Below are 15928 nucleotides of genomic sequence, written 5' to 3' on the forward strand. Positions count from 1 at the left end.
TTAACTGGCCAGATAGGCCATTGCCTTAGGCTACTTTTAAGGTATGTGTCCCTGAAACTGCATGTAAGCAGAATTCCCAGACATGTCTCCCACCAGTTTGTTCCCAAAGGGATCTCGCTTTGCAGTTATTTCCCAAAGCAATTTTGCAATAAATGTCAACTTCTAGTATTCGCCACTTTTTCAGTCAACAAGGTAAGATGCATGGTGATGCAATACATTAATAGAATACAATCTAACAGTTACTTGCTTGCTTTCATTTTGAAAAGACACTTTATTATTATTTTTCTTTTACAAACATTTTAAAAATTCACATTTTTCTAAATACAGTATAAAATAAGGTCAGTCAGGCACATGGTCAGAAACAAGGTTACAGTCTCAACTTTTTACTTCTGTCTCAACTTACTTTTTACTCAATCTACAATGGTACATGCAACATAATCATTAGTTAAGGCACATGGTTGTCATCTGTTCAAGGACTAACACATTATTGAGGCATACCTGGCACCTGTATGGGAGTGAGGAAAGGAAAGTGTGACATGGGACAAGTTGCTAATCATTCCCACTTCATTGCATGTTTCTATTTCAGAGGTGCAATGAATGTGAATAGATGTATGTTGGGAGGGGGATGAGGAGGAAGAGCTAATCCCTGAAAACATTTGAAACAAGATTGAACAGTATTAAAAATGGCTCACTGCATTTTATACTTTCTTTAGAGAGAGGTAAATAAAAGCTAAAGCAAAACTCAAGAACTGAATTGCTTCGTTCAGGAACCCTTAACAGAGAAACAGTAATCGGCTAAAGAAAGTGATTTGTTAAGGACCTCCTTCTACTTCTATTCCAATGGCCTCAGCCACATTCAGATAAAATAAGCTATTTCTTAGATTTAAAAACAACCAAATAAATGCTACTGGGTGGCTCCCCACTTACCCACATGTTCTGTTTGTTTTATTGTGTCATTGTTTGCACTTTGAAAAAAAGGAGAAAACAGGGTCAGGATGACTTACATATTTTAGTCACTTCAAAAAAGAAATCAAGCCAAAACCTAGAATGAAGCTAAGCCACTGGCAATTCTCATGATCACATTTAATGGAGAGGTATGCTAGCAAGTCTTTTCCAAAGTGTGACTTCGCAACAGTCACTACCCATTATCATATATGGAGTGTTTGTACAACGGTCACTTGGAAACCAAAATAGATTTCCACTGAAATGTCTAAAAGTCAGGGCATGTCAGGAATAACTGTTCCTTGGCAGAGTCAAAATGGATCAGCTCTCAGAATACAGTAATCAGGTGACTGGGAGCCACAACTTCTGTGCACTAACAACATCAGTCAGTTTCCCCTTGATCTTCAGGAAATGCCTCTTGAACTCCAAACCATCACCCTACATAGAGAGAGAAAATGCATCAAAAGAAATGTGAATACAGAGATCCAAATATCAGCCATAACATCTATAGATACAAGAGAGGGGAAGAAGCAGCATTATCAGATGGATGTTTGGCAACAAGTAGTTCAGAACGTTACAGTTGGATTGATTGATGGTCTTTACATCAGTTTATGTGGACTGGTCATGATATAAAAAGTAAGAGTGGGGAAAACTGATTAATCTAAATGAAAATTAAACTGATTTATAATGAATAAAATGAATTTTAAAAAGCAAAGTAGCACTAATATAAATTAGGTGTAAATAATACACACACACACACTAAAAAGTATATATAAATTAGGAGTATAGTAAAAAGAGATTATAGGCGATAATACCTTGGTATGCTTTTTCAAATAAAGAAACAAATACTGAGGCATCTTATATTTAAGGGGGAAAAAACCAGCAAGCTTCACAGAAGACAACATTTTATAGGCTTAAGTTTGCTTATGCTTGTCCAGTGCATGAGCACAATTACTACATGAAAAGAAAAACTGAATGCATATGAAAATAAACCACATAAACTGCTGCCGAGACAGTTAGCCACAAAAAAGTGTTTCCAATTTTCTTGGAATGAAATTTGTTACTTAATTTTTGGTATACCTTAGAGAGACGGAAGTCCACGAGAATTTTTTCATCCATTTCCACTAAGTTTGCTTTGAAAATCAGTTTATTGTTTCGCCTATCTGTTGTTGATATAGTGACCTCGGAAGGAAAAAAATAATATGTTACTGGGGAATAGGTTTAGAATTCAATTTAACTATATCAGAAGTCAGTCTCAAATCATTTAATATGATTTACTCCTTAAAAAGTGTGGAACAGTGGTAAAACTATTTTTCTCCAAAGAAGATTAGCAACCAAATAAGAAATATTCCTGACTAAAGGTCTTCACAAAAGACCTTACATTCAATAAAGGGAATGATCCCTGCTAAGTAAATGTGTCTCCAAGCTTAAAAAGTACATCTACAGGTATGACTCTCTTTTTGCAACAGCTCCACTGGTGTTGGGTCAGTTTCTAGGTACAATTCAAAGTGCTAGTGATGGGTTATAAAACTTGGGTCTAGACTATTTGAAAGACAGTATCTTTCTAAATGAGAATGCTTGGTCTCTATAATAATCAAGGGAGGCCGTTCTCCCAGTCCACCTTACTAGGAACATTTTATGGGAACACAGGAGAGAACGTTCTCCATGGCTTCTCTCAGATTTTGGAACTCCTTCTGTAGAAAGGCAAGGATGGCTCTGCTGTCAGCAAGTTAAAATGGATTGCAACACCTTTTAATGCCATCCTGCTGTGCTGATTTTTTTATCCCTTGTCTTTTATGGATTTGTTTTAAATGATTATAAGTCTAAAGACAGCTAAAGAACACTTTAACAATAACTTTTTTGAATATTTTTACTTAAGCTTTTATCTGTGTTTAATTTTTTGTATGCTGCCTTGAGTCCAGGTTTTTGTGAAAAAACAAGATATAAATTAATAAATTTCACCATAATAATCTCCTCCATTATACCTGATTCGTGCAGCCTTTCTTCCAGATATAGCCCATCTTATCACAAACCTCCTTCAAAATCTCGTACGACTGATCAGCATCTAACTTCAAAAAGAACCTGGTCATTCTCTTCACCAAGCGCTGCCATGGATTCTGAGAGATGAGAAAGGTGCCAAAAGTCAATTAGAGACAGAAATATTAAAAGTATTCCTTTCAAACAAAGATGATTTTAAAACACAAGGCAAAAATTGTTAGAACCTCAACAGAATCAGACCACTTAGAAGAGTGGCACCCACTGTGGAGTACTCTTTTATCTGATATAATTTGCAAACCTTCCAGGTACAGTTCAGTCTGCATGTTCTTTACAGATAATGTAAATACTATATATTGATTTTATGTATTTTTTCACATGTGTGCTTTATTAATATTGTATACTATACTGAATTTTCTGATGCAAGCAGTTTATAAATATTTGTAAATAAAGAATAAACATGGTTTCTGTGTGAAATTGAAGGCTTTCATGGCTGGCATCTAGAGTTTTCTGTGGTTTTTTGCCATGTTCCTGACATTTTGGCTGCATCTGTGGCCCTCTGAAGATGCAGGCAATTCTTCCAGAACACGGCCACATAGCCTGAAAAAGTCACAGAAAACTAATATGGTTTCTGCCTGGACCAAGTATGTCATATTTATAAAAGAAGAGGGGGGGGGGGGAAAATGGGATTTAAGAAATGAAACAAAAGCTATCATGCCAGTACAAAGTTCAACAGCAGCAACAAGTTAATGGTTCAATAGAAAAGCCACTGTTAACAGCACAACCTTACCTGGGAAGATCCTGGTGTGCCAAGTAACTGGCTGTTCAGCAGCATGTTTTCAGGGCAAGCTGGCTGGGAGAAGCTGATTCCTTGTACCAGCTTGTCAATACTGGCAGGACTACTGTCCCAAAAGGATAGGCCAGTGCCAGGTTCTGGCTGGGAATTGGAATAAGTCCTTTTTTCCTCACTGCAACAATGAAAACAAATGAAAATAAATATTACTAATGTATCACAATGCCACATTTTCTGGCACTATTTACTTTGAAGGGATAAAGCTACTCATCTAGGCTATAGTATTATAAGTGTACTTCAGACATTCAAGTTGTTCATGACAATTAGACAGTCTCCTGCTTATTTATCTATTCAATTTATATCCCATTTCCATCATTACTTTGTAACTCAGGAAGAGGCTAATATATTCAGATATCTAGAAATGCACCTGGATTATTATTGAAACCACAACTAGAGAATAAAAACAGCATACAAACAGAAGGTTTCTGTTTTCCAGAGAGACAACTGTGTTAAACTGTGGCAACAAAACAACAGTCTTGTTGCACCTTTTAGCACAGTCCTGTACATATCTATTCAGACATAAGTCCCAACTAATTCAATGGGAACTATTCCCAGACAAACATGTTCAAGATCACAATATCTGTTACTATTTAATATTCTTACATATGCAAACAGCATCAAACTGAATTAAACACTTAGAAGAGAACAATTATTGACTCTGATATTAAGTATGTGCATTAAAATCTCATTTAAGATCTAAGTCTATTATTTGCTCAAAGCTGAACAGAAGATGTACTTTCTAATAAAGAAGAGATGGATAGTCCTTAAAGGCACTGACCAACCTTTCTGAGAAGTGCACCAAAGTTACTAAATAAGAATGTCAGTGTAGTATGTTAAATCTGTTTAATATTTACAGTTGCATCCCATTTTTCCTTCAATTTCAAGGCAATGTGCATTGCCCTCCTTCTTCCGACAACATCCGTGTGAGGCAAGACAAGATGAGAGTGTTACTGGCAAATGATCACTCACTGAACTTCAAAGTTAATGCTCTTTTTGTTATTTGCCGTCAAGTCAACTTCAACTTATGGTGATCCTATGAACAAGAGACCACCAAGAGCCCTGGTCATCAACTATCCTGCTCAAGACTTGCACGGTCAGTGCTGTGGCTCCCTTAATTGAGTCAGTTTACCTATAGCAAGGTCTCCCTCTTTTTCTACTCCCTTCCACTTTATCAAGCATTATCATATTTTCCAATCGCATGGAATATCTGAAGTATGACAGCCTCAGTTTAGTCATCCTTGTTTCTAATGAGATTTCTGCTCAGCGGTAATTAAAACATGAACCCCCAAAGGCCCTTTCCAACACTCTAACCACTACAGGCAATAAATGCAACCGTATGTAGCATTTCTGTGCCTGTCATCACCTCGGTGGTTTTGCTTCTAGTTTGTTAGCACACAGGCAGCAATTCATTGTTATACCTGATATAATATACCTCATATAATATAACTGTTATACCTGATATAATATAATTAGACCTACATCCTTTCCTGGTAAGAGGCAGGAAAGGATGTAGGTGTAACTACATTATATCAGGTATAACAGTCCTATGGTACATTCTACAAAGTGTCACAAACTCTTTCTGCTTGCACTTAAGACATGCTTCAGGGAATGCCAGCACAGGAGAAAGAACTACAGACCTCCATGTGTACATCACAGTCCAGAGGAAGGAATAAAACCAGATGCTATCAAGATAAAATATCAGCTGAAGACCACAAAGCCAAATACATTTCACCTGTATGTGCCTTTCATTGGAGAGAAGTCCATATCCGATCGAATGTGCTTAGAAAAACCTCCTGGTGAATCAGAAAGTCCCCCCGAAGAGACGCGAGATCGTTTTATGCCTGCAGAGAAAGATATGCTGTCACCATTGCTTTGAAAATAATTTTTAGACATTCACTGTCATAGGCTGAGTAAAATGCTGTTTCTGAATGCTGGGCAACAGGCTATCCATGCCATTTGCAAGTTTATTATTGTCTCTTTTGTAAGTGCCAGAAGAAGTTAAACATGCAAGTCCCCTTTAGATACACCCAAATGTTAACACCCTCCTTCTCTCTGTGTGTATGTGTGTGTGTGTATTGGGGGGAAGCCTTCTGACTCTGCTCTTATCCAACACCATTCTCATTATCCTCCATCTCTACTTGAATATACTGACATTAATAATAATAATAATAGTAATAATAATTTGTATTCCGCTTTTCCCTGAAGGAATCAAAGCGGATTCCAACAGTATAAATAAAACATCAAACAATTAAAAATTACAATTTAAAAACCCCAAGACCCCAACCCTCCCCCCAATCATAAAAACAGTGATCAACTCATAAAAAGAGATTAAACATCAAAGAATTTTAAACTATCCAATAGGAATACATTAAAATTTGGGGCAGATTAGCAGAAGAAATTAATCTTCCTCTAGAGGAAGGGGGCGAGGGTGATGGTATCAAACAATTTTGGTATTAGTAGCTCAAGAATAAACTCAAGGATATTCATGCAAAATTAATTAATGGCTGGATCAACTATGCAGACTGGGAGAAAATGAAATAACCTCAATGTCTCCAAAATTATCACAATGATCATCAATATCTATACCCAAACTGCATAAAAGCAAATTGGGACCTATTTTCTTTATCAGAAATTTCATTAAGATTGTGTTCCCACTAAAAATCACAGTACTGGAAGGATGTATATCTGGGTTTGTCGAATAATGGATATATCAAGGACACAGGATGTAGATGCGTGACATCATTGAAAGTGTTTGAAGATGTGACAATATTTGAAAGAGGTACAGCTATATATTAAAGAAATTTACCTTTCTGTAAAGGTTTTGTGTACCACTTGTCTTTTATAATGTCTGCTATAGTCACTCTTGATGCGGGTTTCTCCGTTAATATTTTGATAAGCAAAGCTGCAAAGAAACAAGAAATATTTTTAATACAAGCCCAACAACTTTAGTAGTCCACACAGTAATATAATTTATAGCTAAACTGAGGTGTCCTATTTCAATTAATTACTTAATATTTTTTAGAAGAAATCTTGGCAATTCCATGTTCTTGATGCACATATGACCCGCACACAGGAAAAAACAAGAACACTCCAGTTTCACCAGAAATCTTTTAAGCCACAGAACAGATGTAAGATGAATCAACCAGTTGAAATACCCAGTGGCAATGAATCAATCTTCTTCCATGGTGAAAGATATGATTTCTGTTCTTTCCAGTCACAGTATTCTTGGCAAGTATCAACAGGCTGATCCCATGGTAATTCTAGCAGAAAAGAAGGGAATGATTAGTGATCATTCAGTCCACTTCAAATGTCTATTACCCACTGTAGAAAATGCCAATGGGCATCCTCCTTTGTTTCCAGATAGCTCTATTGCCAGATCGCTCTATTACTTTACAAACTTGTTGGCAGGTTGCTTCCAAATAGCTTCTGGGAGTATTATTCCACTCACACCAAAGAAAAGATAAATTAAAATAAACAAAATAATAACAAGCCTTGAGGGCAGGTCAGAGTTCTAAATAAATGTCCTGAATTCCCAAAAGATAACATACAAGATCCATTGCAAATTATATTGCTGGTATCCTGAATTCCTTTGTTTTATGTTACAAGTGAACTAAAGCCTCAGTAGAAGCTCTTACCTCCAGCCAACATTGCAGTGAGTACTATTCCACAAGACCAAACATCAACTGGCTCAGCATGGAATTCTTTTCTTTTAAGGACCTCAGGGGCAACATATGGAAGAGTGCCACATATCTTGTTCAACAATCGCTCACGTCCATTGTATTTAAATACAGTTGCTAGCCCAAAGTCAGATATTTTGAGATTATCTAAGCAAACACAAGCAGAAAATATGCCATTGATCATCTTCACCATTTTTGTTTAAAGTACATTAAAGTAAAATTGATTTAATCGCATGCACACTGTAACAGAGATAAATCATCCATGTGGCTGAGTGAGGCAACAAGATTGCTTGTAGAAGCAATAACATGCTTCTAAGAACAGATATGCAGAAATATTAATGTTCATGTACCTGCTGGGGAAATTTGTTCAGTTGCCAAGTACACAAGGCAGAACCTACTTGGTGGTGGCCCCAAAGTACTGAAACGCCCTTCCAATCAACATCTGCTTTTCTCCTTCAGTTTTGGCCTTAAATATCTCTGGCTATTACTGCCTTTCCATAAGTGAACTGCAGGAACCACAACAATTTCACATACTGTAAATATTTATATAACTATGTCTACTTTATACAGTGTGCCCGCATCATACAAAGGCACACTATACATCGCTTTCAGCTTATGCTGAAGCCACATGACAAAAAGATGAATGGCACGCAGGCTCACGGCACGCATGCTCTGCCAAATTGCCTACTAGTGAGTTACTACAAAGAACCAAATTCTAAACTAGAAAGATTGTATCTGGATTCTGTTGGGGACAGGTGTTAAATGTTTCTACTTTTTTGTACAGACTGCAGATTTTCAAGTTATTAGAAGTAGCTGTAGTTGTTGTGTGGTTTTAAATTATCTCCAACTTGTGGTGACTCTAATGTGAACCTATCATGCAGCTTTCATGGTAAGATTTGCTCAGAGGCTGTTTGCCTTTGCCTTCCTCTGAGGCTGAGAGTGTGACTTATCCAAATTCGCTCAGTGAGTTTCCATAGTTGAGTGGGGATTTGAACCCTTATTTCCAGAGTTATGGTCCAACACTCAAACCACTACACCACACTGGCTCCCATTAGAGCTAGGCCTAAATACCCTGAAGGCATCAGAACCCATCTGATCTTGGAAGCTAAACAGGGCCAGTCCTATTAATACTTCAATGAGAGATGGCCAATGAATACCAGGCACTGTTGCCTAAATTTCAAAGGAAGGCAATGGCAACTTCTGAGTACTTCTTGGCTAAAAAAATCCTATTAAATTCATGGGTTTACTATAAGTCAACAGGCAACTTAAAAGCGAACACACATACTCTGAAACACTTCTCTCTTACCTCTTTCATCCAGCAACAGGTTCTCAGGCTTAATATCGCGATGTGTTACTCCTAGACTGTGTAGGTAGACCTTTAAAAAAATGATATAATCTATTAATGTTCCCTTTTTCAAATTTTATTTTTTATTTTGGATTTTGAAAATGCAGCATAAAGAAACTTACCACACCAGCTATAAGCTGGTGGAAAAATCTCTGTGCTTCTGCTTCAGGCATCCCTATGTCAGGTTCTATACAAAGACATCATATTGTCATTCAGTAGCTAATGGAAGAAACATTATTAATAACTTGCTTCACCTACTAGAACATTTTGGTTATGTACTCTAAAATAAATATGACTTCAACGCATAGTATAAATTATGCATCACAGTAACATTTATAGTGGGCCCTTGGTATGCACTGGAGTTTGGTTTCAGGACCCCCATGGATACCAAAATCTATAAAATGGCAAAACCAAGGTTTCCTTTTTGTATTTAAAAAAAAAATACTTTTAAGCAGTGGATGGTTGAATCCAAGGATGCAAGATCCATGGATATGGAGGGATGAGAAAAGAGAAAAAAACATTATAGTCTCAATACCTGAATTCTTTGAAATACATAAGATGATTTTAGTTGAAAGCCATTCACAAGGCCAAGTGAATGTATGACCCTTCAGATGTTGCATGACTGCAAGGCCCATGATTCTTCACCACATGACAAAAAGATGAATGGCACGCAGGCCACACATTCCCCAGCATTGGCTTCAGGCTACTTTGAATCCATGGAAACACATGGGCCAAATAAAGTGGCTTCTGGCCCTTTGGAGACACGCCATTTATATGCCACATGCCTCCGACATGGCTAGAAGCCAAGGTTGTGCTCTGGTCCTTTACACTGGAGCAAAAAGGAGCCAAGATAATCTGGCTTCTGGTCGCACAACTTAGGTCCTGTGGCTGTGGCCCGCTTTCGGAGGGGTTGCCACAGATCCGATCCACTTGTGGCTGGAGCGGCCTCAGGCCGTGCTTTGCCAGCCATCTGCTTTGCCCCTTTTTTTCCAATATATTTACAAGTCCCTGAAAGGTTACAATAACCAAGCTCAAACATTTAAAACTCAGGTACGCTGTAATAGGAGTATACATTAGGCATAGGAAAGTTGAACTTAAAAAAAAGTTTCCTGTATCATAAATCGATGATCTTTTGCTTAAAAACAAATAAAAAAGTATTAATTCCCCTAAGTTTTTTTAAAAAGGTTACTCCCAAATCCAAAATTTGTATTACAGTATTAGTGCATACGAGGTATTATTATGTAGTGTAGTATATATTGTATAACTGGCTATATAAGTATACAATATACGCAATTATATTCAATTATTCATAATTTTACAATTTATACATTTATAGAACTCCTATTTTGAGCTTTATAAACATGACTAAAACGGTTTAGAACATGTTTAAATCTGTTGTTTTTTTATTTCTTTAATAGTGTAAACAGCAATGTCGCACATGAAGAATTACAATACCATACAGAAGGACAAACACACTTGGACCAAAAATCTTGTTCAGTTTCAGCAGTCACATAAAAAAAGATGTAATGTGCCTTTAGAATAATCTTTTCTAGAGAATAAAAGCAGAATACCACTGCAAACACAAATTATTGGGAGATACCAATTTCTTGGAGCAGAAATTAAAGATGGAAAGGAGTGAGCAGTGGAAATTTTTAAGGAAATTACTAAATAATGGGAAAACAAACAAAAAAATCTTCTGTACCTATTCGATCAAATAGCTCCCCTCCACTGCAGTATTCCAGGAAGAGATACTGAACAGTGCCTTCCCGTCGATGTCCATAGAACTTGACTACGTTCTCGTGATTTAACATTTTGTTGATGCAGATTTCCTTCTTAATCTGTTCTGGGCATTCAATAGCACGTTTCATGTCAACAATTTTGACCGCAACGGCTTCTTCGGTGCGCCGGTTCACTGCCAGTTGAACTCTGGGGGGAGGAGGGGAGACGGAAAGCAGGATTTCAGAAAGCATTTCTACCTCAGAAATTATTGGGCTCATACAGACAGGCTAAAATAAAGCTGCTTCGGGTCACTTTGGAAGTATGCTGTTTTAATGATGTCTGCATCCTAAGAGGCCAGAAGCTGCACCAAAGCTATGCTGCACTCCTTAGGACTGGAGTGTGGCTTTGGCGTGGCTTCTGGCCTCTTAAGACACATGCATAATTAAAACAGCATATCTCCAAAGTGACCCAAAGCAGCTTTATTTTGGCCAGTCTGTATGGGGCCATTGTTAAAGTTACTCTAAACTTTGCCTGCAGTCCACAGTATAACCTTTCCCTCTAGAAAACAGCAGGATCCCAACAACTATCGTCCAGTTAGTCTGACATCAATACCAGGCAAGATTCTAGATCAGATCATTAAACAGAGAGTCTGTGAACATCTAGAAGGCAATGCCATAATCACAAAAAGTCAACACAGGTTTCAAACTCCAGGAAAATATAGTACAGATCCCACTACTTCCACCCCATTAACCAGGTCATCCCTGTTGGTTAGGATCGGATCTAAAATAGCTGATCCTCTTGTTGCCTCTTCCACCTTGAAAGTGACTGCAAGACAAGTGAGGAATTTGTTGGATCGTATATTCTTGGCAGAGTTTGACTTCCAACAAATATCAGAATATTTGAAAACCCTCATTATTACTACATCTTCCCTTTCCCAATGTTTGGTCATCCGTTTCAGGAAAACATCATCCAAGTCCTCAGCCTAGAGCCAAGTCCTCCACAAGCTGTGTTAAACGCTGTTACTTAAGCTGCATATACTCACTCTCCATATGCACCTTCTCCAAGTGTTTGCACCAAGTCCCAATCTTCTACAAAAGGCACTGCCATGTTGACAAACACCACACACTCTACAGATTAAAAGAAAAGGGGAGGGGGATTAGAGAAATCAAGACACATAAACATATGGCTATCAGAACTTACCTTGACATTGAAATCCCCCCTTTTTCAGTCAAGACCATAGTAAATACTTCTTGCAGCAGAGCAACATTTAGCAACGTTCTCTGGAAAACTGTACTTAAACAGTAGGACTTCATACTTAGCAAAGAATAATCAGTAGGAGTCTGTCTTTCTTTATCAACCTCAAACAAACTCAAAATTAAGCCCAAACAAATGTAACAGGCCTGCAATTTATGTTGACTAGCCCACTGCATTTCTATGGTAGGCATGAAGAGGATCTTCCTTTGCAAGCCTTCTCCCTCTGGCAGAATAATCTACACAGAATCCCAAGCAAACTGCCTGCAAGAAATGCCACATTCTCTAATCTAAACAGATACGCTGCTCTAAACCTTCTACAGAAGGATGGCCAATAAACACTACACTAACTTTCAAATATCAAACCTTGATTTTCCATTTTGTATAAGGGACACCACTTTGCTATGTCATTATATTTAATGGGACTTGAGCATCCACGGATTTTGTTATGCACGGGGGATCTTGGAACCAAACCCCAGCGCATAACAAGGTCCCACTGTACTGCGATTTGTTAAATCTGAGCATAAAGGATACAAGTAGGATGGACATGTAATACAGTGCTAAAGTGTGTATCTACACCATTCAGCCAGAATTAGAAATCTTGTAGTACTGCTCAGGTCTCTTAGGGAGGATGACATTTCTACAGATGGGAGGACATAAAACACTGCCTGTTGTTGTTGTTGTTGTTGTTGTGTGCTCTCAAACCTATCATGGTGTTTTCTTGGCAAAATCTGTTCTTGAAGTGGTTTGCCTTTAATCCTCCCTTGAGATGAGATGAGATGAGATGAGAGAGTGTGACTTGCCCAAGGTTTTTCCAGTGGGTTTCCATGACTGAGGAAAAATTCAAACCCTGGTCTCCCAGAGAATTAGTTCAATACTTAAATACTATTATTATTATTATTATTATTGCACTACACCATGCTGCCTCTTAGAAAAGTGCTACTCTATGCCTTTGACTGCTGGACTACGAGTTTCATAGAATCCTAGAGTTGGAAGAGACCCCAAAAAGGGCCTTGATCCAGTCCAAACCCATCCTGCCATGCAGGAACTCTCAATCTAAGCACCCCCAACAGATGGCCATCCAGCCTCTGTTTAAAGACCTCCAAAGAAGGAGGCTCTATCATCCTCCATTGAGGGAGTGTGTTCCACTGTTGAACAGCCCTTACTCTCAGGACGTTCCTCCTAATGTTGAGCTGGAATCTCTTTTCCTGGAGCTTGCATCCATTGTTCCTGGTCCTAGTCTCTGGAGCAGCAGAAAACAAGCTTGCTCCCTCCTCAGTATGATAGCCCTGTTTAAATACTTGAAGGGAAGTCATATTGAGGAGGGAGCAAGCTTGTTTTCTGCTGCTCCAGAGAAAAGGACCAGGAGCAATGGATGCAAGCTCCAGGAAAAGAGGAAGAATTCCCTAATAGCAAGAGCTGTTGTATTCACAGTGGAGAAATAGTTTGGGTTTTAAGCGCCATGGCTCAATGCTGTGGGATTCTGGGAACTGTAGTTTGTTGTGGGGCCCAGAGCGGAGCTCTGCTCCGCTCTGGGCCCCACAACAAACTACAGTTCCCAGAATCCCACAGCATTGAGCCATGATAGCACTTAAACTCAAACTATTTCTCCACCGTGACTAAAAAACTCCCCTTGGCTCACCTTCCCGGCTTCCTCTAACCCTCCGGCCCCTCAGGAACCTCCGCTTCCCGCTCAAAAGCGAAGAGAGCAAGAGGAGGAGCCGGGAAACCAGAGGAGGAGGCGCCGGAGCGGAGCAATCCGAGGCCGGATTGCGGCACCAACTCCGCCCCCGGCTTGGGCCTTGAAAATTATGGCGGAACATGGCGGCGGCGGCGCTGGCTCTAAAAAGTCCCTTGAGGCGCCGAGGGCCGCCTTGGGCCTTCCCCTTCCTCCCCTCAGGCGGAGACGGGCCTCGACTAGGCCTCAGCCCTACTCCCAGTTTCCCCTCAGTGCGCATTTATGGACATGATTGTGTGGACTGTGCGACTGACTGACTCTTCGGAAGCCATGCCTATTAGGCCACTTCCCTAAAATCTTATTCATTATTCCACTTTAACTGCCTCCTCCCGTTGCATTGTGGGATTTGTAGTTTAACGAGGAGCGTTTAGAACTCAGCCATACGGCTCTTAGGCCTCGCTGGACTACAAGTCCCAGAGTGCAACGGGAGCGGGCAGCCAGAGCAGTTAAAAGCGGAGTAACAACACAAAATTGGGAGAAATAATCTGGTTTGGAAGCACTTTTGGTCCAAAGAACACACCACATATATATATATATATATATATATATATATATACACACACACACACACACACACACACACACACACACACCTTGCTTTAGACACTAGGTTTATGTTTTGTATTCTGGCTTATGTTTACTGTACGATTGTTGTTTTTTTGTATCCAATGTCCTTTTTGTAATCTGCTTTGATTCCATGAGGAAAAGGTGGAATAAAAATAAATCATTATTTCTGACAGAGGGCTAAATGTCTCACAAAACTACAATTCCCAGGATTCCCTAGCACTCAGCCAGGGCACTTTAAGCAGCTTTAGACTGGACTATTTCTGCAGTGTGTTTCGGTCCTCCCTATACAGACAGGCCAAAATAAAGCTGCTTCGGGTTACTTTGGAGGTATGCTGTTTACATGATGCATGTGTCCTGAGTCCGGAAGCTGCGCCAAAGCTGTGCACCAGCCCTTAGGACTGGAGTGTGGCTTTGGCGCAGCTTCTGGACTCTTAGGACACATGCATCATTTAAACAGCATACCTCCAAAGTGACCCAAAGCAGGTTTATTTTGTCCTGTCTGTATAGGACCATTGTCTTTGGGGGAAATCAGGCAAGTGTCTGCACATGCATATGTATTCATATCATTTTCCATTAGTATAAGGTTATGATCTTGTACAGGTTGAACTCCCTTATTCAGATTTCCAAAAACATTTTTTTCATGAGTGGCTGAGACAGTGACACTTTGTTTTCTGATGGTTCAATGTACACAAAACTTTGTTTCCTGTACAAAATTATTTAAGGTATTGTACAAAATTACCTTCAGGCTATGTTCATAAGGGGTATATGAATCATAAATGTATTTTGTCTTCAGACTTGAGTCCCATGTCCAATCTGCTTATGTATACAAATATAGGTATTCAAAATAATAATAATAATAATAATAATAATAATAATAATAATAATAATAATAATAATACACATCCAAAATACTTGTGGTCCTAAGCATTTTGGATAAGAGACTTAACGTGTACTCACTTACCTGGGAGTACATGTCAATGTATGTTAGCACTTTTTCTAAGTAAAGACTGAAGTGCAGTCACCAATACATTCCCAACTATGTTAGTATAATAATGGAGAAGATAAAATCAGAAAAGAAAATAAGCTTCAAATTGCATATGCAGAAGATTTAAACCAATGTTTTTCAATATACAGTGCTTTAGGTGTTTTGGATTTCAACTCAAAACTCTCAAAAGCCACAGCTAGCATGGCCAATAGTCAAGGATGCTGGGAGTGGAAGTAAAAAGTATCTGAAAGGCTAACGATTGAAAACCACCACCGATTAGACAACTTACTATATAAAACTAAGCACATTTGCCCATAAATGTAGCTTTGAATTGTAAGACTGCTTTCTGTACAAACCATTTCTCACCACAGACCTCTTACCGACTCTTTTTGTGATGCAGAACATGGCCAAATTGAATGTTATGTCACAATCACAAGAATTTGGGTTCAGAGCAAGAGTAAAAAGTCCATTTATTTTAATGTACAGAGAACTCCATTCCGAGTGGAGACAGGAAGCGCTCCATCATACAGATGAAGGTATATTTAAGGTCTGTGGTTATTTGTAATATGTAAGACTGGCTTTTATTTTTCGAGCAGTAGCTTTGCTCCATAACTAACATATTATACTCAACACATGTTCATGCTCTCTGCCCCCTTCCCACAAGTTAGCAGCAGCAGAAAACAAAACTTATTATCATTTGTTGATGTTCAATACAGAACATCCTGTGATATCAATGGTAAGAAAACACCACATAGAATACAGGGGAAATTGCTTTCCTCCGGTGAACTGAGGGAAGTTTCCTTCTTGATATAGCGAATAGAGAGAGACAGCATGGTGTAGTGGTTTGAGTGCTGGA

General features: G+C 38.8%; 1 protein-coding gene across 3 annotated transcripts; it reads right to left on the bottom strand.

The window, feature by feature from the left end:
- Nucleotides 1–275: 275 nt before the first annotated feature.
- On the bottom strand, nucleotides 276–13881 carry CHEK1 (checkpoint kinase 1). 3 transcript variants are annotated; one of them, XM_089537767.1, is made up of 13 exons: nucleotides 13425–13879; nucleotides 11574–11658; nucleotides 10515–10738; nucleotides 8935–8999; nucleotides 8774–8843; nucleotides 7426–7614; nucleotides 6946–7050; nucleotides 6597–6692; nucleotides 5523–5631; nucleotides 3728–3905; nucleotides 2928–3059; nucleotides 2023–2124; nucleotides 276–1380 (listed from the first exon to the last, which is right to left on the bottom strand). In XM_089537767.1, exons 1-13 carry the CDS (start codon nucleotides 13738–13740, stop codon nucleotides 1285–1287), a joined length of 1767 nt encoding a protein of 588 aa, XP_089393893.1. In that variant the 5' UTR covers nucleotides 13741–13879; the 3' UTR covers nucleotides 276–1284. The 3 variants fall into 3 exon arrangements, 2 of the variants coding, with proteins under 2 accessions (XP_089393893.1, XP_089393894.1); XM_089537768.1 differs by lacking the exon at nucleotides 13425–13879 and adding an exon at nucleotides 12488–13013; XR_016282295.1 differs by having other exon boundaries at nucleotides 1293–1380; nucleotides 2023–2105; nucleotides 13425–13881.
- Nucleotides 13882–15928: the final 2047 nt, after the last annotated feature.

The sequence above is a fragment of the Sceloporus occidentalis genome, unplaced genomic scaffold, assembly GCF_023333645.1.
Source record: "Sceloporus occidentalis isolate IW3139 unplaced genomic scaffold, rSceOcc1.0.p SCAF_9, whole genome shotgun sequence".
NCBI lineage: Eukaryota > Metazoa > Chordata > Lepidosauria > Squamata > Phrynosomatidae > Sceloporus > Sceloporus occidentalis.